The 22930-nt window shown below is 40.4% G+C and overlaps 2 protein-coding genes across 3 annotated transcripts in view; one reads left to right on the plus strand and one right to left on the minus strand.

Annotated features, from left to right (window-relative positions):
- nalcn (sodium leak channel, non-selective) overlaps positions 1 to 746 on the minus strand; it is a gene marked incomplete at both ends in the record, with an annotated part of 58819 nt that extends 58073 nt beyond the window's left edge. For both annotated transcript variants that reach the window (XM_083921493.1, XM_083921492.1), the window contains one exon: positions 705 to 746. In XM_083921493.1, coding sequence (XP_083777619.1) covers positions 705 to 746 — 42 coding nt within the window. The remainder of the gene's footprint in view (positions 1 to 704) is intronic.
- Positions 747 to 9991: 9245 nt separating this feature from the next.
- Positions 9992 to 22930, plus strand: part of itgbl1 (integrin, beta-like 1) — a 39152-nt gene continuing 26213 nt past the window's right edge. The window contains exons 1-3 of the mRNA XM_083921491.1: positions 9992 to 10252; positions 14328 to 14530; positions 22730 to 22876. Coding sequence (XP_083777617.1) covers positions 10161 to 10252; positions 14328 to 14530; positions 22730 to 22876 — 442 coding nt within the window. The 5' untranslated portion in view covers positions 9992 to 10160. The remainder of the gene's footprint in view (positions 10253 to 14327; positions 14531 to 22729; positions 22877 to 22930) is intronic.

Consider the following 22930-nt stretch of genomic DNA (forward strand, 5'->3'; position numbering starts at 1 on the left):
ACTCTGGCTACATCCAAGTCTGGGCAGTGGCAGCACAACTTTTTTCATTCCAATCATGTGGATTATAAACTTAATAAATACAAGTGTACTTAATGCACCTCAGAGGCACTTGGCTTGCCATTTATGGCCACATTAACACTAACTGACTTTAAAAATACCAGTGCATTTTTGTTAAAGAATAGTAACTGGACAAAGCTTACTTTAGGTTAACCAATATATAGTATTAATGCATTTAATTAGCTGTGTATCAATAATGGCTTCTGGATGCAATTACATGTAGCATTAAGCTTAAGTATTCTGTTATATATGTTTAGCAAAATAAACTACCCTGACTTGAATCGCCAGAACAGAGGTGTGTACTTTAAAAGTAGACTTGTTGCATTTTTGAATGGCCACCGTGATACACAACGTAGCACACATGGAACACAGGACGAGTGTATTCACACTGGAACAGCGCCAGTAACTTACCAGTTGAAAAGATCATATACTGTATGATCTTCATCATATTGAACACCAAGGCACCAATAGCTTAAGCTGTGCAACCTACCGTACAGGTTGAGGTGGTGTGAGTTGGTGTTACCTGTGCATGTCCATGTTTGTGTATGTTTGTGTGCGTGTGTATGCAGAAAAAGAAAAGTGTACAGGCCGTTTTAACATAAGAAAACAAGAAGAAATGACTCTGAATGGAGACAAAGCGCACATACCAAAGGGAAAAGTAAAGCTGAAATTGCTCCAGCACTGCACATAACATGCGATCAGGCATACCCTGTAAATAACACACAACAGTTAGTCAACATCATGGCTTATATGGTTTACAGTACACTACCCACATCTACATTACGGTCATAGAGACAGGAATGCCCACCACATCTGACATCAAGGCATATATGCGACACACTCTGTGAGTGAGTGAGTGACCGAGGTGTTGTGGAAAAAGAAAATGGGGTGGAGGAGGACCAGGGGACTCACTGTGAGGCTCCTCATTGGTGCGTTCATCCCCAGGACACAGAGGGGTGGAGAGACCAACCAGAGAGAGAGACTAGAGATGCAAAAAGGAGAATGTCCTAAAGGCCTGGAGGTCCTGCGGCAGCTGTCAGTGAATGCTAGCAGTCATAAGAGCAGTAAAGAGGAGTGAGAGAACATATTCACAAGTGCTGCAAGGTGCAGCTTTAGCACATATCCATCCAAATTAATTTGGTCCACTCAATTTACATTAAAACATATTTTCTCTCTAACCTATCTGGGCTATATCTGATATTTTCTGGCACCACCCCAATATGATGTCAGTGGTACTCTCAGGACATTTGAAAACATTATCTTCTAGAAACAATACCCCTTTTACTCTGGGTAATCCACAGAGCACAGTGAGTTTTGATTTCTTTCAATGAAAAATGTAAAAAGCTAAGTTTCTTACCCAGAGTAACAGAGACACAAGCACAGTTCCTTTCACCTTCATTATACTGGGATAGAGGCAGAAATCTCAGAGGTTGATATCTCAGCAGCAGCCCTGTCTTCTAGAAATGATGTTCCCGTACAACGAAACTTTATATTCTGAATTAAGTTTCGAGGGAAACATATTTTAACCTGGATTATGTTTGTCTTTGATGAATCACAAATAGATTTCACAGGATTTTCCCCCCGCAAAGGGTTGTTTGTGTCCCATGTGAAACCAAAAGTTAATGTTGCCTTGTTTACGTGACTTATGTCACTTACTTAATTTATGTGCATTATTATATGATGCAGTTTTGTTTCAATTCACAACATTAACCACATGTTTAAAACAGGATTTTCAGGAGATTCATATAATAGAACTATCTGCATGTGAGAAATTGCTTGTTTTGTAATTTGGGTGAACCAATCCTTAAAAAAAACAACAACAACAACAAAAAAAAAACCTGAAAAAGAACAGACACCAATTTTCTAATGCCCAGATAAAATGTATCGCAGCATAATCAGCCCAAAGCTTTGTGATATCTCAAAGTGGCATTAACAAAAAAACGTAAGTATTAGAACAGTTGCTCTGAATTAAATCAAACCGGTCTGGTAGAAGTTTTTAATAGTATTGTTGAGAAATGGGGTACTGGGTGTTACAAAGCATCTACTGTCTCAATCGAACTTCAACAAATAAGTAACTAACTAATTACATTTTCAACCTGTCCTGAACTAAGTGAAATTCAACAAAGACATTTTTTTTAAGTGACATGGTGCAAAAACTGTGTTCACCTTTCAAAAAGTAAAAAGAGACAAAAGAATTTCAGCATGAGAACTAAAACACTTAGTTAGGATGGGAATGCAAATAGAACAATGTAACTGTATCCCCCTTGCTTGCTTTTATGCTCTTACCAAGAAAAGAAACTGTCCATATAAACCACATGTAGTTAGAAGCAATTTCCCAGTGTAATTGCTACACTTAACATATGCAGATGGAGACGTGAAGAAGAGTGAAAACTAAATTACAGGGTCTAACTGCTATTATGTGGGAGTATAGGTGGCAAAGACTGCAATTACTTTCCCATTTGGAGAGAGGACGTGTTCCTCATGGGCAGGATGCGATCACTAGGCAGATTAATTGTAACTGTGAGTATTTGTTGGAGTCTGCAAACTTCCATCGTTGAAGTTTTTATTCTTGAAGAGAACACTGGCAGAATCATCAGTATAATTACAAGAAAAAAAGTTTGGTTGGTGTGGGCAGCACATTTGTACAGCTCCTCGTTTCTCCACCAGGGCCTTGAGTAGTAATAGGCATTTATACAAACTGGTCCCAAATACGTGCACTTTGATCAAATGTATGGAAAGGATCAACACATTCCCAAGGTAATTCTCAAGGTGCACTCATATAGCCCCTGAGGAGGTGGCCATACAGTGGGCAGATTAATGTGTATGTTCTATGTTTTATGTCTATGTCTTATTTGAAAAATGTTTCAAATGATGAATGAAGTGTGATGTCAAAGTTGCCACTCATTGTGACAAACACAGAGAGTGATTATCACCTGTCTCAAACAGTCTGCCTCCCTGCTCTCTCACTGACCTTAATTCCAGCGGCAGCAGGTATTTCCTTTCTAACCAAATACTCAGATACTGTCAACCCCCTGTGCCTAATGTCCCAGCCCAGCACCAAAAGGAAGACGGGCAAAGTAAGCAAATAGCTGGTGAACATAGTGTAACATTTAAAAGCTAAAGAGCCAGAGCGGCACATATTCCCTTCAGGGGTTTTCGTCAAGTGACCAGAGACACAACTTCAAGTGAATGTTAAAATGAGTGTGTGTAATTGATGTTTAAATAGGAAATGATAATAATATGCATGTCAACACTGTGTATAGAGCAAACTTTGTTTGTCATTTGGTGCTGGCCAGGCAGCGTACAGTGGGTTTATCAGAGCTGTACCACTGAAAGCACCTGTTTGCTGCATCTGAAAATGATACTGAAGAAAGCAGTGGGAGCCATAACAGTAAAGTTGTGGGACATAAGGGCAGAAAGATGCTACAATGCTCCACAGAGCTTAGGTGCACTGCACAGTCAGGTAATAATTCTCGGTGAAACTGGTACTTATGAGTGATACCTATAGAGCTGTGTCCTCTCCCCCCTTCCTTTTAATCATGTACACAGATAGCTGCAGGTCCTCTCAGAAAGGTAGCTATCTACCTGGTACCTACCTGCATTGATCAAATGGTGTGATGACAATGTCCTTGACCTCAATGTCAAGTCTCGATAAGGAGTTGATAGGAGAACCAGTACAAATCGTACAGGAATACAAGTAGGCTATCTTGGAACAATAAATTCCACATATGAATAAAAGGCGCTTCAGCAGCAGTAACATATTGATACTGAGGCATAAGGTCAGACACTCAGCTCTGACTATTAATAAGAAACAAAAATACCAGATCCTTGCCACAATCGAAACCTCCTGTGGCATACAGTATACAAAATATTTATTCTCTTTCCTTAATTATGCTTGTCTGCAGGTTAAAATAATGTCTAACAGCCAAAACGGAGCCAAAACACATGCTAAAGTGCCCTCTAGGAACCAAAATGCATGCTAAAGTGCCCTCTAGGAACCAAAATGCATGCTAAAGTGCCCTCTTAGGGCGCACTCACACTGTCCACCCGTACCGTGCCCAAGCACGTTTCACGGCTAAAGTCTAGTTTGTTGGACCAGTGGGAGTGCAACCGTACCGCGCCTGTTTGGGAGAGGTTGGCTTTTGTAAAAAACGAGCACGAGCGTGTGCATGTGTACGAGCACGAGGCCTACATCAGTTCTGACAGCATTTTATGTGCACCTACATAGACAAAAGAAGGACGGACTATGCGCGGACATTTAAAACAAAGGCGGCGAAAGGTTCACGTTGGTGTGATGCAGGGGTGGAGTGCTTACTGCAGATTTGGTCAGATGAAAATATTCAAAAACAGTCGGACAAGACGTACAAAAACTCCGAGGTCTGTGGAAAGATTTGTAAACAAAGCGGCGCATCGCGATGACGTCAATCAATGCGTGTGACGTGTTACGGCGTGATGACGTATAGGCAGGCAAGAAGCATTCGCCCGGCCCAGGCGGTGTGAGTATTAACGGGCCTGGGCAGCGGGGGGAGAGGGAGGGACACGGTACGGATGGACAGTGTGAGTGCGCCCTTAGTAGCGAAAATGCGTGCTCAAGTGCCCTCTTCAGTGGCGAGGGCGTGATATACAGTATGTGCCCTTTTTTTGCATTTCCACCCTGTCCTTCAAAAAGTTTGTGCCAGCACTGCTAACAGCATTCTGTTTGCAGCATTTTAAAGTGGCTAATTACTGTCAGCAAATGCCATAAAGATGCTCTACACTTAAAAACTAAACCTGGAGCAGTTGAGATACAAGGCCCATTATGGCTTACACGCTATGCCTCGCTGACACACTATGGCCTTGCAGGCTTCGATGGACGACTGTGAGCTCTTAAAACCCTTTTGAGAATCTGCTCCCCCTCTTTATCAACACACGACCAGCTGAAGTGGCATATATATATATATATATATATATATATATAATAAAGCCAATTTAAATTTCAAAATGTGCAACTTTATTTGGGTTTTCTAGAAAATTGTTTGTAATGCTAATTTTGAGGGTTACAAATGTGAATAATCAGATATTTGTTTTACTTGTTTCTTTACTTATATCTTGTTTTTTATTTTTATTTGATTTTTCTTTGAGGTGGGTAGATTTAGGAAAGGCTAAGCCTGTATGAGCTTTAGCTTCAGCCTAAGCCTTTTCAGTCACTGTTTACTGTTTGAGTTTACACTGTGGTATGTGCATAATTTTGATTGCTTTCTGATGACTGAATAAACAAACAAACAAACAAACAAACATGTGGACGTTCCCTCTTCCTGTAAAAATGACTGTCAGACAACTGCATGTCAATAAAGGTATGCACACTGAGATTGAAAGATGAATGAATGACATCAACGGAGCCAAGGTTACTATGGAAACGGATGAGAGCTAAGGTGCTACATTGGGCACAAACAAGCAAAACACAGCACGTAATACAGCAATGTGGGCAAGTGTAGGTCCTGAACGAGGTTAATATGATATGTGACGACATGACACGTGATAGTGTAGCAAAAATACACGGCAATATCGTCTCAAGGCCTACTCCGGTGGGTGATAACGTCTCCACTTCCTGGAGGACCAACATGCTAGCGTCAGTAGCATCCTTAAAGCACAACAGCTGGATGTGCAGTTACATAAACGACGAGTGAAACAGCAGATTAAGAACACATACTGAGTCACTTACGAGAGGAAGATGTCTCTTATCTGTCGTGTCTCGTCCTGTCCATGACATCAGCTGTTTTTCCGGGTGTGTTGGGATCGTGTGTGGGAGAGTGCGGGAGCGCGCACAGGTTCCAATCACATCAACAGCACCAGAGCATGCAGCGGAGGCGCGCAGTCGTCTCCATGGTAACAGTCGAAGGCTCTCAAGTTGCTGCATCGCAACCGTATCCCAAATATATATATATATTTTTATGTATTTAAAAGTTAGATAAAGTAAAACAAAAAAATGTAAAATGTAAAAATGCAAAAGCCCTAATTCTGTATGAATTTTCATTTCATTTATTTATTATTTAAAGGACAGTGCACATTGATCAACATGTCTGTAAATGTTTTAGCTAGCAGGCTAATGTTCAACTGCAGTCTTTTGGCAAGATGTTAAAATGACCAAAAACGACCAAGAGAATAAAAACATACAAAAACAGATAACAACAGTAGAGCACGTTCTCAATTGACAGACTCCTTAAGACATACATATATAGCCAAACAATGTTTCTTACCCACCGCCATGGGTTAGACAGGACAGCTACAACAATAACCATAGGCCTACAACCAGATTAAACACTATCATACTGAACTGTTAAAAGTGTTCACATTTTTGTTTTTCATTCATTCATTCATCTTCAACCGCTTATGTCGGGGTCGCGGGGGGCTGGAGCCGATCCCAGTTTTGTTTTTCAAAATTGCGGTTGAATGTACGATAGGATGTGCTGTTCCTTAGCTGTATTGGTATTGTATTCCAAAGTTTAGAGGCCCTCACAGAGAAACACAGTTTACCAAAGGAACCAGACCTAAGAGGAACTACACAATCCCCTCTTAGGGCAGACCTTGTGGTTCTGCTGTTTGATTTTTTTCTGCTGTATGAAAGTGCAGAGCGGTGGGAAAACCTTGCCATTTATAATCTTATTATTTTATAAGTCATATTCACATTACTATAGATATTATTATAGTTACTGGAAGTGTGTCTGTCTCTGTCTTTGTGTCTGTCTTTGTCTCTCTCTGTCCATCTGTCCGTCTTTTCTCTCTTTCTCTCTCCTTTTCTTCCTCCCCAACCGGTCAAGACAGATATCCGTCCTCCACAGAGCTGGGTCTGTCTGACGTTCCTGCCTGTTAAAGGGAAGGTTTGCGTTGCCACCTTACTCTACGGGGGAATTGTTGGGTCTATGTAAATCATAAATAAGTCATAGAGTGTGGTCTATACCTAGTTTGTAAAGTGTCTTGAAATAACTTTTGTTATGATTTGGCACTATAAATAAAATTGAATTGAATTGAATTAAAAATGAGACAGCCATCAGCATGTTTCCAAAGATTTCCACAGGTTAGGTTTGTCCAGGATGTTGCGATGATGGCAAAGCTTAGGTTTTCTGTCCAGAACTTTGAGAGCTTGTTGTATGTCTCTTACATACCTGGACACTTATCTTCTTCTTTTTTGTGCAATAACTTTATCTGTCACTTAAGTGCAATAATTTAATCTTACTGCTCATTTCTGTCATATACAGTCATTCATATTTTATCTGATACATTTCCTCTACATGTGACTTATCTGATGTAACATTCTGTGAAATTTATTTGACCGGTATCTACCTCATATATATTTGACTAAGAGTTTATTGCCAACTGTTTATTGTTTTTCGTACTTTCTGAATTTCTTTAGCTAAGAGTTTATTCCCAAAGGATCAATAAAGAGAAGTCTAAGTAAAGTGATAGGAAAGGCCTTATTGTAGTGCTATTCACCTGGGTCCAGCTGGTCACACAGTATGTTAGATGGGGAACGATCATGACACTCACATAGAGTTTTGCTACATGTGTTGTCGAACGGTTCAGAAAATCTATATACCCTTATTCCCTGACTGACCGCTTATATTTTTTTGACAGATTTTTTTATTTAAAGATTACTTGAGCTTTTTTTAATTACATTTTATGTATTTATCCTTATTTAGTTTTGTCTAGTATTTTATTTATTTGTATTTTATTTATCTGTTATTGATGCCACCCACCCCGTGGTTTATATTGTATATTACTTGTATTATCTTATTAATCATAATATGATTTATGCCTCTCTTTTTTTGCCTTTTGCAGTAAAACAAATTAAAAACAGCGTCCCAAATACTTTAATTGATTCACTGTTTCTCACTTGTTTTAGTACTGTAGTGATAAATTGTGGCAGACCAACACCTCCATTATCACATAAAACAGAAACAGTATTCTCATTCTTATTCATTCTCTCTTCTAATGCAGCCCTTTAATATCATAAATCTCCAGTAGCTTATAAATCTCTAAATTGCTCTCTCTCTCGCTGGTTGAGTGGGAGCTGTGATTTAACCCTGTTTTACTGAGACTTTCTTTTAGAGGAAAATTTATAATTTTTGAATTGCTGCGTAATCTGGTGACTAAATCATGACTGTCCTAGGCTATTGAAAAATAAAGTTGCTTTAAAACCTATTTAAAATCTCTCTCTCTCTCACTCACTCTGTCTCTCTAGCACTAGCTGTGTGGTCTGTAAATGGCTTGACATTGTCCTGGATATCATTTTACATTTGGATTGTCTTCACTGTCATTTTATTCTGTTTGTCCAGGGAGAAGGATCCCACCTCAGCTGGTTTCACTTTTCTTCTATTTTTTCCCCATGTAAGCAAGGGCCAAAGGTCAGAGGGTGCTGTATGCTCTATAGACTGTAAATACCCTGGAGGCAAATTTGTAATTTTTGATATTGGTTTATATAAATACAACTGACTTGACTCGACTTCTAATCCTTTAGGTTTGCCAGGTACAACAAAGCATGGACCTTGTCATGCATACCTTTGATTAAAGCCCTTGTAAATTATTGAGCTGAAACAGAGTTCAGTGCTGTCAGGTGAACTCAGAGCAGTACAGAGTTCCTGTGGGATGAAAGGTGCAAATTGAGAGTTTCACAGTAGACTTAGCAATTCATATTTTTTTCCTTTGGCCTGGGTTTGTATCAAGCAGTTTCAAGTCCAAACCGTGCAGACCATTGCCTGAAGGTACCATTATACTAACATCAGTGGTTGATTAAAAAAAAATTTCAAGCAAATGATTGTGGTCCTAGCCCCATGAGCCGATCCTTTTTATTGAGTAAACAAAAATTGGCATGTGAGGTGAACTTCACAAACCATTGGGCCTTTCTCTCAGCAGGCATGTTGACGGAGCCCAGTGAGCCATTCCTTGGAATATAGATGCAATCATCATTAATGGTCTTAATTACACCTGAGCTTTTTACACTAAAATGTCAGAAGGTCTACTGCAAAATGTTCTAAACAAGGGCAAGTGCAAGTTACTCCTCTGGCTCCACTGCTGCAGTTTTTTAAATGGCTACTTGGTCAAAACATTAGTAGGCTAGACTGGATTGTATAGGGACTTACTCACTCATCTCATCTCATCTTCAGCCGCTTATCCAGGGTCAGGTCGCGGGGGCAGCAGCTGCAGCAGGGGACCCCAAACTTCCCTTTCCCGGGCCACATTAACCAGCTCTAACTGGGGGATCCTGAGGCGTTCCCAGGCCAGTGTGGAGATATAATCTCTCCACCTGGTCCCGGGTCTTCCCAGAGGCCTCCTCCCAGCTTAGGGGCATCCTTACTAGATGCCCGGAGACTGTAGTGACTTACATAAATTAAATTTTTGGATTCAACTTTGCTCATAATGACATTAGTTTTGTGAGATCAGAGTCAAATTGTATTTTATTTCTGCAGTATCGCTTTTAGCACACTGGATTCTCCATTTTGACTTGTCATGGAAAAACACAGGTGTTACCAATAACATTAACAATCACTCTTTTCCATTTGAGTGTCCCAGTAAGCTATGACTAATATGTGGGACAGTGAGCCAGCATGCAGGACCCTGAACTTGGAACAGCTAAATGAGATTCAGCCATCATGATATTATCATTCTCACTCTTTTCCTAATGTGAAATGTCAAAATGTCTTTAGAGAAAAGGCCCATTGCATCAAAGGAAAAGATGGAAACAAAACTTCAGCACTCCCTTTTCCAGATGATATAGAGATCATCTGGAAAAAGGAGGGGTAGAAAGTGAAACAAAACATTTAAAAAAAACAGTCTGCTTCTAATTACATCTCAAACTGGTGACTTAACTTTTTATTTTGGCAGTTTTCCCCACTCCAGCTCCTGCCCAGGCCTGTGTCTGGGAGTCAAGACTAATCAAAGGCACTTGTATGGAGAGAATTGTTGGCCTCTGAAGGGATTGAGCCAGTTCAGGCCAGCCTGCTGCTTTTTCTCTGCTTCTCTCTTTTTCTTTCCCCTCTCACTCTCTCTTCCTGTCCTGTCTGTTTAAGGAGAGAAAGATAGGAAATTCCTTCAAGCTACTTTACTTCAGGTTTCTGTGGGATTTAAACATGCACACTGAGGTTTTGGTACAGTCCATGTTGGTGCCGTTGTTTCTGATTGTGCTCTCTGCTGTGGAGGACACTTTGTTACAATCGGTGAGGTGAGTTTCGACACATCTTTTTTTTTTCTTGTTTATTTTGGGATAGTCTAGAGAGGGGAAAAATGAAGAGGGAGGTGCAGAGTTTTGCTGACAAAGATAACATTTGGAGGGTATAATGTAGGAAAGGTTAGGAATGCCTATACATGAAGTTTGCATTTGCAGTATTTTTTGTGAAGTTTCTTTATGGTGCTTTACTTGCCATCAAATCTGCCTGCCAGGTCATGGGGGTAAAAGTCTGCTTCTCTGTTTCCATTATACAACGTTTGAGTTTTTAAAAACTTAAATGCATTCATGTATCTTCATTTGGACACTTCAGCTGACACGACTGTGTTATGACAGCTGAGCTGAAGCTTCATTGACATTTCTGTCTGGAGCGAGGGTTATGTGTTTCAGAATCTTATACCGAGCAATAATCTGTATAGTCGCAAACAAAATTTAGGACAGATAATCTGTGTTTACACTGTGTTAACACATTTTAAAAAAAACGTAACTGCAATTAGCAATCTTGTGAATTATACTGTAACAGACTTTCTTTGCTTTTTAACAAAATCACCTTTTGCTTTAAAAAAAATATATATATTACATTTAACTGGAATAGAGCCTAAAAATGAAAAGAATGGCATGAAGTCGATCATTGGAATCGGCTTAAATATATAAAATAAATCTGTTTACCTTGGCTTGTAACATTAGAGCCTGAGTCAGCAGATCTGTAAATGTTGCCATATGATTCAAATGTAATTCAGCTGCAGAGGGGTTGTTTCATCCAAGCAGGTGCACCGTGCCTGCGTAATGATTATATTGTGTATGTTATAGTGTAGCCTACAGTGCAAAGCATTTGTTAGACAACAGTGGCAACCCCACGCTTTGCCATGGGAAGCAACAGCTTGGGAATCCAGGTGATTATAGTGTTTTCTTCTTTTTTAATTATGCAAAACCAAATAATTCCTACCCTGTGTGTGTATGTCATCATAACAACCTGACAGTGTCAATCAGATTGGTGTGAAACAGGCAGTAATGAAGGTTATGTTTTGTATGTTTTCCACTGGGGGAGCACTCCGACATTCCCATACAATGCTCAGTTCCATCAACATCCAAAGCATTCAAACCACTTGCCCTCGGCAAGTGTTTGAGTGAAAGATCACAATGCATCTTGGTTGTTGTTTACAGCACACGTCGCTGTCCACTTGTGATCTGATGTGATGTTAAAGCCTGGTTGAAAAAATGCTGACACTTTATATTTCTGAAAACCACAAAAACTTCGATTTTGAAATGTTTTTTGCAGCCTTTCACATCTGTATGTGACATACCAGACTGTCAACTGACTCCAATGTGAAACCATCCACGTTGGAAGTCAGGTGATGAGTTATTACCATCCCTAGTCTCTGCTTAAGGAGAAGGTCGAGGGGGATGGTTGGGTCAAACACAAACCGGACAAAACAGTTTTTGTTTAAATTCACAACGTTAATATGTGCACTTAAACTGCGGCTGTGAAGCACCAAAAAGTGTCGGTATATGAAGCGGTTCAGAATGTTGAAATACAATGTATCTGTGGTTTGCAAAAATGTACAATCCCAACATTTTATTCTGAAAGTGTAAACAGGGTCTCAGAGAGGCACATTTAAGGATGGAGGGATCCAACCGTACAATAAAACCCGGGTTACAATATATAACCTTTACCCATCTTCAGACTGGCTTTGCCCCCTCATGGACCCTATACTTTAGGGGAAAAAACAAGCCCCTGGGATCAGCACCACCACAGTTGAAATAACAAGCTCCACAGAGACTTGTATCCATACACAGGCATTAGTATAAGGAACACAGCTTGCTGACCAGTTATGTCCTCACATCAGTTGTTGACAAGCATGAATGTCAGATGGGTATTAGCTATAGTCCTTGTGTTGTGTTCAGATGCTCATTTATACAATCTGGGAGGCAGCATCAGCAGTTTTTAACAGAAGAGGTGAGGCGACATCACTGCACTCCCTTGCTCTTTACTGTTAGTTTGATGCGTCACTAATTGTAGGTTGCTCGCTGAGCATACATGCACATTTTACCTGCAATTATATCATTTCATCAAATCCTACTGGCAGAATTTTACTGTCTTCCAGTTGTTTAATTGAGATAATAATAATAGATTCTTGAATCTTGAAAAATCTCAAAAAGGAATGTTCTATATATGTAGCTCTTTCATTTAACACTCATAAACTGATGATGAGGACGTTGTTGATGATGATGAAAAAGAAGATGATTATAATTATGATGAAGATGATGCTTCCACCTGAATTAGGGTAAATATAGTAGATTCAGCCCTGAATATTTTTGTAGAGTCCCAATTCCATTCCAGCCCTCTGGCATTCACATCAAGATCCTCTGCTAGATTCATTTTTGTGAGTGCCTTAAAGCATACCAGAGTGCACACAGGGCAGGCACAAACTTTGCATTTCTTCTTCTTTCCAAAGTGGCAGGGGGAATGCATTGAGCTGCACTGTCCTTGAAATGAAAGAACACCTGCTGTTCTTAGGTACAGCAGCAGAAACAGTTTGAGGGAAATCTCCTCAGTGGGCTCAAATGGCTCCTTTGACAAAGCTGTGAGCCCTACAGGAAGGACTCGCTGGGCTGACCTGCGCACAATTGACCTCTGTATCCTCACCTTCTGTGGGAAGAACTTTGCGACCATATGGTGAATACAAATGTCTTGCTGAAAAAAAACTGAAAGGTAAATAAAGGTTGACATACCCATATCTTGTTAGCAATATTGTGGTGGATCCATTAGTTTGTCTGGTGGCAATTTTAATCTGCCAATGTGTTTGACGCAAGAGGCAAAAGGAATCAGATGTCTCTTAAGTCATGAGTGTGGAACACGGCCATCAGAAGATTTGTTTTCTGACAGGGTCAGAACTGTCAGTTAACATGCCCCACTTTCTTAGATTTACAAAGAGAACCGCTGTAATTTACTGCTCACTGTTGAGCAAATTATTTATTGTACACTATAAAGGGATACTGAGTGAGTAAAAGATGGAGTAGTTTCAAACACAGCCCGGGACATGCTTGGCTGCTGAGAGTTATGTTGTAATTGGAAAAGACTGGGGATCATCCTGATACGCAGGTACATTCAAAATTCAGTGTGCTGCTCAACAATGGAGCATGGTCAAGCCTAAAAAGACCATTAGTGGTTGAAACCTGTGTGAAATGGAAGTTGTATAACCTCCCCATGACACATGGAACACACACACACACACACACACACACACACACACACACACACACACACACACACACACACACACACACACACACACACACACACACACACACAAACACACACATTCATTCTTTGTCTAATTTTATTGGGAGTGTGAGGAACACTTGATCTGTTGATTGTTTGAAATGTGTCTACTGTTCCCAAACTGAACAGTTTGGGAAGGCAGGATTGGAAAAAGAATGTCAGACAGCATCCAAATGAAACAAATCTCACACAGAGATCCCACGGAGTAGGAACAAAGCTCAGCCACAGCTGTTGCAGTGTGCTCAATGAAATATAAAGCTGTCCCATTTGATTTTTTTTTATCTATTAGCTTAATCCTTAGTATTATGTGTGTGTGTGAGCGTGTGTGTGTGTGTGTGTGTGTGTGTGTGTGTGTGTGTGTGTGTGTGTGTGTGTGTGTGTGTGTGTGTTTTCTTAATGTAGACGCAAACAAGTTGGCCGTGCTCTGAGAAGTGGCATTCTTCTTACTATTGTTCATCTTAGACTTTTGTATTGTTTGTCGTCAAGTTTGTATGGCGAACACACAGCTTCCCACTTACATATTTAGTATAGACTAATATAATGTATAGTATTATAGTATAGTAGTATAATACTATTAAACAATATCTATATATCCAAACTATAAATACTAGACATACCAAATGTGTTGAATAGGTCCTTTTTGATATGTAAAGGTAGACATTGCGGCCATCTAAGCAAAGGTATTTTTGCTCAGATGCATATGTTGGAAAAACACAGGTGGCAGCACACTTGACCTTGTCCTCTGAAGTTTCCAAAGCTGTATAACGACGGAACTTTCTTTTCTCCCAGCCAGGCGGTTGGTGTGTGTAAGCTGTCCACAGAGTCATCGCTGCGTCGTTGCCGAACACCTGATGGCAAGATCTGCAGCGGGAGGGGCAAGTGTGACTGCGGCATATGCATCTGCGAGGCCACAGATCCAGGAAAGTTCTATGGTCCGCGATGCGAGTGCCACGACTGGGTCTGTTCTACACATAATGAGAAAACCTGCAATGGTGCGTACAATGAAATATGCAATGACATAAAAGACAACCAGGTGGTTTGGTGTTATACACTTTTGTCTGATAAAAGTTTGACTGTCTGAGTTTCATGTGTAGTGGTGCACAGGCAGGCACATGGCTCAACATTTATATGGTTGTTAGTGATGGGTCAGTAAGTGATGCAGCAGAGCTCCTTACTGTGGATATCAGAGAGGTTTGGCAAATGGACTCTCCAGCTGATGTTTACCATCTGTTTGAGCTAGATGCGGAAAAGAGAGGTTAAGGGTATATTCAAAGACCTATTAGATTCGTTCAAGTGTTTAACATCCCTTTCGTTTTATCATATTAAACAAAGAAACATGTATTTCACATACTTGGAGTGTATTTAGAGCACTTCAGTTTGAAGAAAGAAACACTTGCTTGTTGCCAAAGCAGGGATGTATTGTGTCTTTGAGAACCTGCATCACCTTGGCAGCACTTCAAAGGGATTCATTGGTAATAGACAGCTGGATGGTTCAAGTATGTTACCAAGACTTGTTGGAAGACACAGCTTTGTACTTAGCCCATAGCCTGAAATTTTACAAGTTTTCAGAAAGAACACTTGAGAGTGCAACCATGTTGTTGCCACCTCCATTGTGCACTAAGACTACATACAACAACAAAAGGTTAATTCTATGGAAAGAACTAGGAACTTGGTCGGTCAGTTGTTTAACTAAACTTTACAAAGCGTAACAAGAAGCATGGACATAATCAGATAAGCCAATATATTACCAAAAATGAAAAGTGAAACTAATGCAGTCTAAAACAACAGCCCCACAATAAACCGCACCTTCAGGAAGGTTACAATGATCAGTTTGGTTGAAACGAGTTTAGGTCGAGTAAACTTAACAGTCATTTTTAGAGGTGGTGGTCTTTTGTTGAAGCTGCTATAATCAGTATTTGTATATGAACAATAAAACTAATGACTGCATGTAATGTGAAAGGGATAGCTCAGTGACAAAAGCACAGAAAAACATTATCTGACCCTGCAATTCCCCTCTGCTATATGAAGCTCCATAGTGTCTGTTTACAGCCTATTGCACCAAGCGACCAAAAATGAGTAAATGTAGGTGTAAATGGTGAGAGGGGTGTTGATTCAAGGAGGAGGCCCATTTGGGGGCTGTAGTTTTGAACATTACACCATTATACAGAGAGGTTGATATCAATGTGGCAAACAAACCCGAAGAAACACCTCTCAGTATAACACAATACAATTCGACAGCAACACAAATTACTGCCAATTACATGACAATGCATTTAAATCAACTCGGAAAGTGTTTCAATAAAAACTGAACATTAGAACACATTAGTTTTAGCCAAGTGTACGTAAACTAAACCTAAACCGGCAACATCTTTAAAAATATGTAAAAGATGACTGTTTGGGATCTAAAGACAGGGATGAGCTGGTCCCTCTATGTTGATGTAAGGGAAATAAATCATCATCTTCTTGTTCAATGTCCTCTGTAGTCACTGGACTATGAGTGTCAGGGTTTAATGGAGATATGTGTGCACCCAGAACGGGTATAATCAAGATGTGTGTGTGTGTGTGTGTGTGTGTGTGTGTGTGTGTGTGTGTGTGTGGGGGGGGGTAGGAGTGATTTATTTGGGTGGACAAGTTGGCTGCTGTGAAGAGCTCATTATGGTTCAGCAGTCTGGAGCGAGAAGGCCCTGCTTCAGCCTGATAATGGGGTTTCACTCACTGGTACACAGACTGCAAATGGAACCAGATGCATCAGAGGAGGGATGGGTTTTCACACTCACACACACACACACACACACATACGCGCGGGCACACGCAAAGGACCAGGCTCATTCTCATAGTGTAACAATCATGCACACACAAATATGCAAAACCAGCCACGTACTCACAAAATCATGCATGTGCATATAGGGCTCAGCAATTATGTTAGCAGCCTATTTAAAGGAATATATACATTCTCCCCCGAGTTACTCTATTTCCCATGCAGCATGCATGGTTTGCTGTCTGAGATCGGGAGCCAATTCCTGTCCCTGCGGCTCCCTTATCGCTGCCTCTCACAACTGCCCACTGATAAGATTCAATAGATTGTTCTCCTTAGGGATAAACTGTGTGTATTTCCTTCCCAAAAATATTAGCTTTCCTGGCATTTAGATTTTTTTTTTTTTATTACCTCGGACGGCATTCATCAGGCTAATTCAAATCCTCTCAATCAGGGCAACAAGTCATTTTGGATGAAGAAGCTGGGAATATTTCTTTAAATGTAGGTGAAAATGCTGCTTTGAAACAAGAGAAACACAGAGAAAGAATGCCCTCGGTCTGAAACGACATACCGTTCCTTTTTGTGCTGAGTTTGTATGATCTTTCCTTTTGTTGTGTGGGTTTCCTTTGGGTGCAGGCAAAAGACATCCAAGTCAAGTGAACTGGAAGCTCCACATTTATATACTATGCATGTACAAAGATGAATAGAGAAAACTGCCCTGGGCAGTTTCTTGCAAAATGCATGCTGGAATGGAAGCATTATAGAAGCATATGGCACTAGTTCTCTTTAGAAATTATGAGAGGAGAATGAATAGCTGTCTTTGTCATTTTACTCTGAACAAAATAGCATATTTTGTTAGTTTTACATATGCATTACATTGATTTGCACCAAATCACAGATACAGGCATGCTCCTCAGTAGATGTCAGACCCGGGCAGGAATGAGGACTCAGATGCGGAGGTTCGCGGATCAACACTGAATGTATTTGCTTGACGATAGGAACGCAGCACAGAACACAGAAAACACAGAAAACAAAAGTCGTCAGTAATAAAACAAAGTACAAAATAAAGTCGCTCCGTCCAGGAGGAAAAAAACAAAAGGCAAAGTGAACAAAATAATGAATTAAACAAGGACGCTCCAACCAGGAGGGAAAAACAATGGAAAAACGAGAATTCAAAAACACTACACTTATTTTAACAAAACAAGAAATACTATCACCTGAACGTGGAATCAATAACCTCGAGGGCATGAACAAGACTGTGGGAAAAACGCTGGATACATTCGACACAAGGTACGAAATAATCTGGCACGGAACAGGGGGGAAGACACAGACTTTATACACATGAGGGAAGGGGAACCACAGGTGGAAACAAATGGGAATCAGGGAATGACGTCAGACCGGTGACACAAGAGGAAGGGCAAGTGACCTGGAACGAGAGGAGAGTTATCTATTAAAATGAAATCGGAAATGCATAAGACAAAAAACCCCAAGACATGACAGACCTCACCGCGGCGTGACAGTCGAGGAGTAGACTGTGTCTTTCGTTTTGTCCCATATTGTGATCCCGTAGATTTCCCATTATCATTCACATTATTTGTACAATGGAATGTTCCATGATAAAGCTGACAATACATCAGTCCCATCACAACATCATGGACCTGTTATAGGCCTTAGTAAGCTGAGAAGTACATGGAGCTTTGGTGTTAGAACAGTTGGTGTTGATTTTCCAGGATTTAAATAAAGCAGCAATGCTGTCACTCATATGTTTTCCCTCCCTCTGATGAATCCCATATTGTAGCAGACCAATAGGATAATGACCTGGACCGACATCTGTTCACCAACTGTGCAAAACCGCCCTTTCATTTCACGACGCAGTTAGTTTTTGATTTTGATTAAATCTCTCTGTTCTGTCTCCCCTGTCCCATTTTTCCTTTTTAAAACAAAGATAATCTACAGCACATGAGAAACATAACCTCTGGTAATTGCAGAGCATTCAACAGGGGTTCTGAGTGTTTCTGAAATGTTCTGAAATGCTAAACTCAAACATTTGAGTTGTTTTTTTTTTATATTGTGTTATTTTCTGTAATAACTTCCCTGTCTTCATAGATGAGGGTCAACGTGGCAATGTTTCCATTCTCTCTTTCACAGCCCCCCTCTTTCTCCCCCTTGATGAGCCACGTGAAGTCTCTCTCTCTCTCTCTCTCTCTCTCTCTCTCTCTCTCTCTCTCTGTGTCTCTGTGCTGAACTGAGTGTTTTCCTCTGACGTGTAATCAGACAGGCTGTGCTTCTCTGCGATTAATGGTCTTTTTACATTGTCAGAGACACAGAGGGTGGCCCAGGGCACCGCAGGCTAACATTGTCTCAGTGAAAAGATACTGAATAATCAAGTTGTTAGTAATTACTACAATATTGAGTGACCATTATATTTACACTGAATCTTTTAGTAAGCATCACCTTTGAGTTCAATCACTATTGGAACATAATGACTCATTTGAATTTGAGTCAGGTGATATAGTCTCTATAAACAGATTGTGCATAGGAATGTAGAATCTGAAGGCAACAGGACAAGACTTGGATGGCAGAATGCGTCTGGTTTCTGTAGTCCAAACCAAAAGGCTTTGGTTGCATGCAGGTAAATAGTACGTATGAAGAAGTGAGTTTTAGAGATTGGAGTTAATATAATCTCAATAACACACATACTTGTATATTAATGCAGAATCTATGGCAATAGGAGACAATTTTGTTATTGGAACCATTCTGGTTTCTGTTTGTCATCTGTTTGCAGTATTGACCAATCATGATTGAGCGGGCTTTAGTCGCATGCAGGTAATAAGTCTGTGTGGAGATCAAAACGTGTCCAAATGCATTGGCCGAAACGGAGTCTCAGAAACGGTTTGGCTTCTTATGTTCATCCATATGCAGATATCTGTTTATAGGGATTAGCTGAAGTGTTGAAGGAGTTGATACAACAACATTTACTGTAATGGCACATTCGATCCAAACACAAATGATCAAACACGGGTCAATAGTCCTCCCTGCTTCTCTAGTAATGGCAACCACCCCTCAACCATTGATGTGGATTGAGGCAGAAAGCCAAGTATGTCTGCAATCCAGAACAATCTGTGACTTTACGATTCTGGCAGACTGTATCATATGCATGTCCTCTTCACTCTATCTCAAAGGAGCAGTTGAAACGGGGAGGCATGAGCATGAGAGCGAAAACCCTTTCCCCCCTGATGGATAGTTGCTTTAAGGTTCTGTAAGAGCATATTTTAGACTTTGCCTCTCTCCCTCTGTCTCTCTCTCCTAGGCTATGTTTTTTTAGAGCCTCTGCTCTTTTCCTGGCTCATCCCCCAGCCTCTGAGCCCCCTGCCAGAGCCAGAGAAGATCCCACCCAAGGGGGTTTTATGTTAGCAGCACATTAAAGTCAGTTTGTCCAGTAGTGTTCCAAATCAAACTTCTCCAGATGCACTTTCCATCAGCATTACATAAGCTTACGATGTTGCTTCTAATATGGACACATTATAGACAGATAAGAGAAACCAATCATGGGAGAACAACTAACTAATGGCATTCTGTCCAAAATGACTAAAAGCTTCTAATACGAATTATTGTTGATTTAAAAAGTGAGAGAGAAAAAAACAAACAAGGACCCGCTTTGAAATGCAGTCCTTGAGCCATTACAGTCCATTAAATTGTTCATCTCTGTATTTTTTTTTTTTTGCTGGTACATATTTTGATGTGCTATCACTTAGATATTCTGAGCTTTGCTGGGCAGTGTGCCTGTGTGGTGAGTCACCTAATGATTCCAGCGAGGGCTGCAAGGAGAAAAAGCCACTCAAGTCTATCCAAGTCTACCAGTAAAAGGCCATTTTGATTGGGACCAATTACGGCTTCCAAAGACTCCTTGCTGTAGGAACAAGTGTTTCTTTATAACGGTTATCACGAAAGGTTGAAAAAAAATTGTGACCCGAGGTGATGAAGTCACACAAGCTGACACACGAATGCTTGTGGAGAATTGCAAAAAACTGGAAAAAAGAAGTGCAGGAGTTCCTTGTTGTGAGGGCAGTGCACACAGAGAATGAGTTATTACCTGAGACAGGTGTCTCCTAGATCTTTCCCACGGAACACGATCTGACGTTTTACCGTTTCACGCTCTGCAAACCACAGGGACAGGAAAGCGAGGAGGGATAATTACTCACTGAAATGAGTATCATGTTATGGAGTACACGATCCAAACAAAGCATAAGCGAGGAAATGTCATTTGGACATGGAAAATCAAGTGCAAGTAATAAATGGGCTGCACAGACCGTCCCACTGAGTTTTTAGATTTGCAATATATAATGTATACCTTGCATTATTGCGTTGCTTATACCTGAAACTGTACTGGAATCTCAGAATAACCCCAAGATTGCCTCAAAAGTGATAGAAGTGTTTTCTGCTCATGGCAAGGAAATTAGGAAAGAAAGTAGTCAATAAGAGATGAATTACAATGTTCCATACAACCTTTTTTTCTTGTCTATGTCTCTCTTTATGTTACATTTTGTTTATCATTAAACAGGAACAATTAAACTTCCCCAATCTGAAATTAGCTTGCTGTATGAGTCATCATCATCAGTACTTAATCATTGTAACGCTACAGCAACATCACTTATTATTACTGGCACAGATGCACCCCTGCCTTTTTCAATCCCCATTGGATGAGGGTAATGGATGGAGCCTGATTGGCTGGGTGCACGTGTCTGTTGGTGGTGGGTAGGAAGGACCCTGACACCTTCGAGTCACAAAGAATTACTGCTCAGGAAGCACCAGGAAAGATAAACTGTCGACACACAGGCCCTTTCCCACACACATAAACTTTCGCCTAAGCAGACAAAGAGCATCCGTTTCATTTGTCAGAGTGATTGTGACGCAGAGATTAATGGGGGCTAGTGGGTTGCAGTGACTTTGTAATAGTCAGCTGAATTAAATTTGAGAGCCTTTAATCTAATTCCGTTTCACAGCTATTGTGTCTTCCACACAATAGCCGTGAAACAGAATTCCCCTCTGCAAAACAAAATGATAAATCCAAAAAGAAATTTTTACATTAATAAACATTTCAGGTTGTCTCATGAGTTTGTGCTAATCAGCATAAGGGTGGGTTGAAAAAAATCTGAAGATAACCCCAAAGCTATAAAAATAATAATACATGTAAAATGGTGGTGGTCACAGGTCGATGATAAAAGGATCACTTATCACTAGAAAATCTACTGGTGTGTATGATTTTTTCCCTTTAAAATGCCAACAGTTTGACAGTCTCTAGATTACAAGATTAGTTCTTATTTCTTGTGCTATGAGTTTTTTTGTAAATTGCCAGCAAATTTGTCTTGTCTCTCTGGTGCAGCTTTGTTTGAAATGTACTTTGCATATTCTTCTTTTTCCTTGAACCTGTTCCAAAGTGTCCCCTGAGACATATTGGTAATGAGCAGAGACAGGGGACTTGCCTGTTGTTAATGACTGATGGATAGCCCTTGAAAAGGACACCACATTTACACGATGAACGAGTCAGGAGAATGATTGAGTGTGACATACAAGGTCCCTTGCTGCGAAATGCATTGGGATCGACATTTATAATAACTTGTCAACAGCCTTCATTTGCATCAGATGATTCTGTTTTTACATTGCTCACTATGTGACAATGTGAGGTCCTCTGGACACGGCAACACTCTCACTGAGTGGTTCAAAAGGCTATAGACTGTAGTACAAAACACTGAAATTTTGCGACTAAAACTACTATATATACATTTATGCATCTCAGGGGAAATGTATGATATTTCACATCTATTAAAAGAGTCATTTGGGATTACAATTTGTCCGTTATAATAATTAGAAGTCAAGGGAGTCAAATGAATCTGCAATTCCAGCATCATCCTGAACAATAAACACAATCACATCACATCACATCTAAGGAGTATGAAGTAATACTGAACCCATAGTCCTTTGTCACCCAGCTGCTATTTCCCCACACTGACCCGCACTAATAGAAACAAGCTCCTGAAAATCACTAACATGTCTTCTTGAATAATTGTCTCCCCAATACTAATCTCCAAGCCCTCACTGAAACTGCCAGACCTCCCAAAGCACTGATCATAGCACACAACCCCACCGCTGCATCCCCTTCAACCCATAGCTCATCCTCCTCCCCCCTGGTTTTGCCATAACTGATTTAAATAGCCAGTTGTTTGTTTTTGTTAGTTTATACCTTGTTCTGAACATTATTTTTTATGTACAGACTGTGAAAACAATTTTCCTCCATAAAGAGGACAACAAAGAGACAATCTGAAACATACCCATTTAAGATAACTCTTGTGTGTGTTTTTAGAGCAAATTCAACTTCACTGGCAATGGACGTGCTTTTCAGCATAAACAGCATGAGTTGCGTTGTGTTTCCCTTTAGACCGTGGCTACTGTGACTGTGGGATGTGTGAGTGTGATGAAGGCTGGTTCGGAGATGCCTGCCAGTTCCAGGAGGAGTGTAACCTATCCGTCAAGAAGAGCAAAGAGCTTTGCAAAAACCCACAGGGGGTTGTATGTTCCAACAGAGGTACTGTGACCACACACACACACACACACACACACACACACACACACACACACA

Source organism: Echiichthys vipera (assembly GCF_963691815.1).
Source record: "Echiichthys vipera genome assembly, chromosome: 10".
Lineage (NCBI taxonomy): Eukaryota > Metazoa > Chordata > Actinopteri > Perciformes > Trachinidae > Echiichthys > Echiichthys vipera.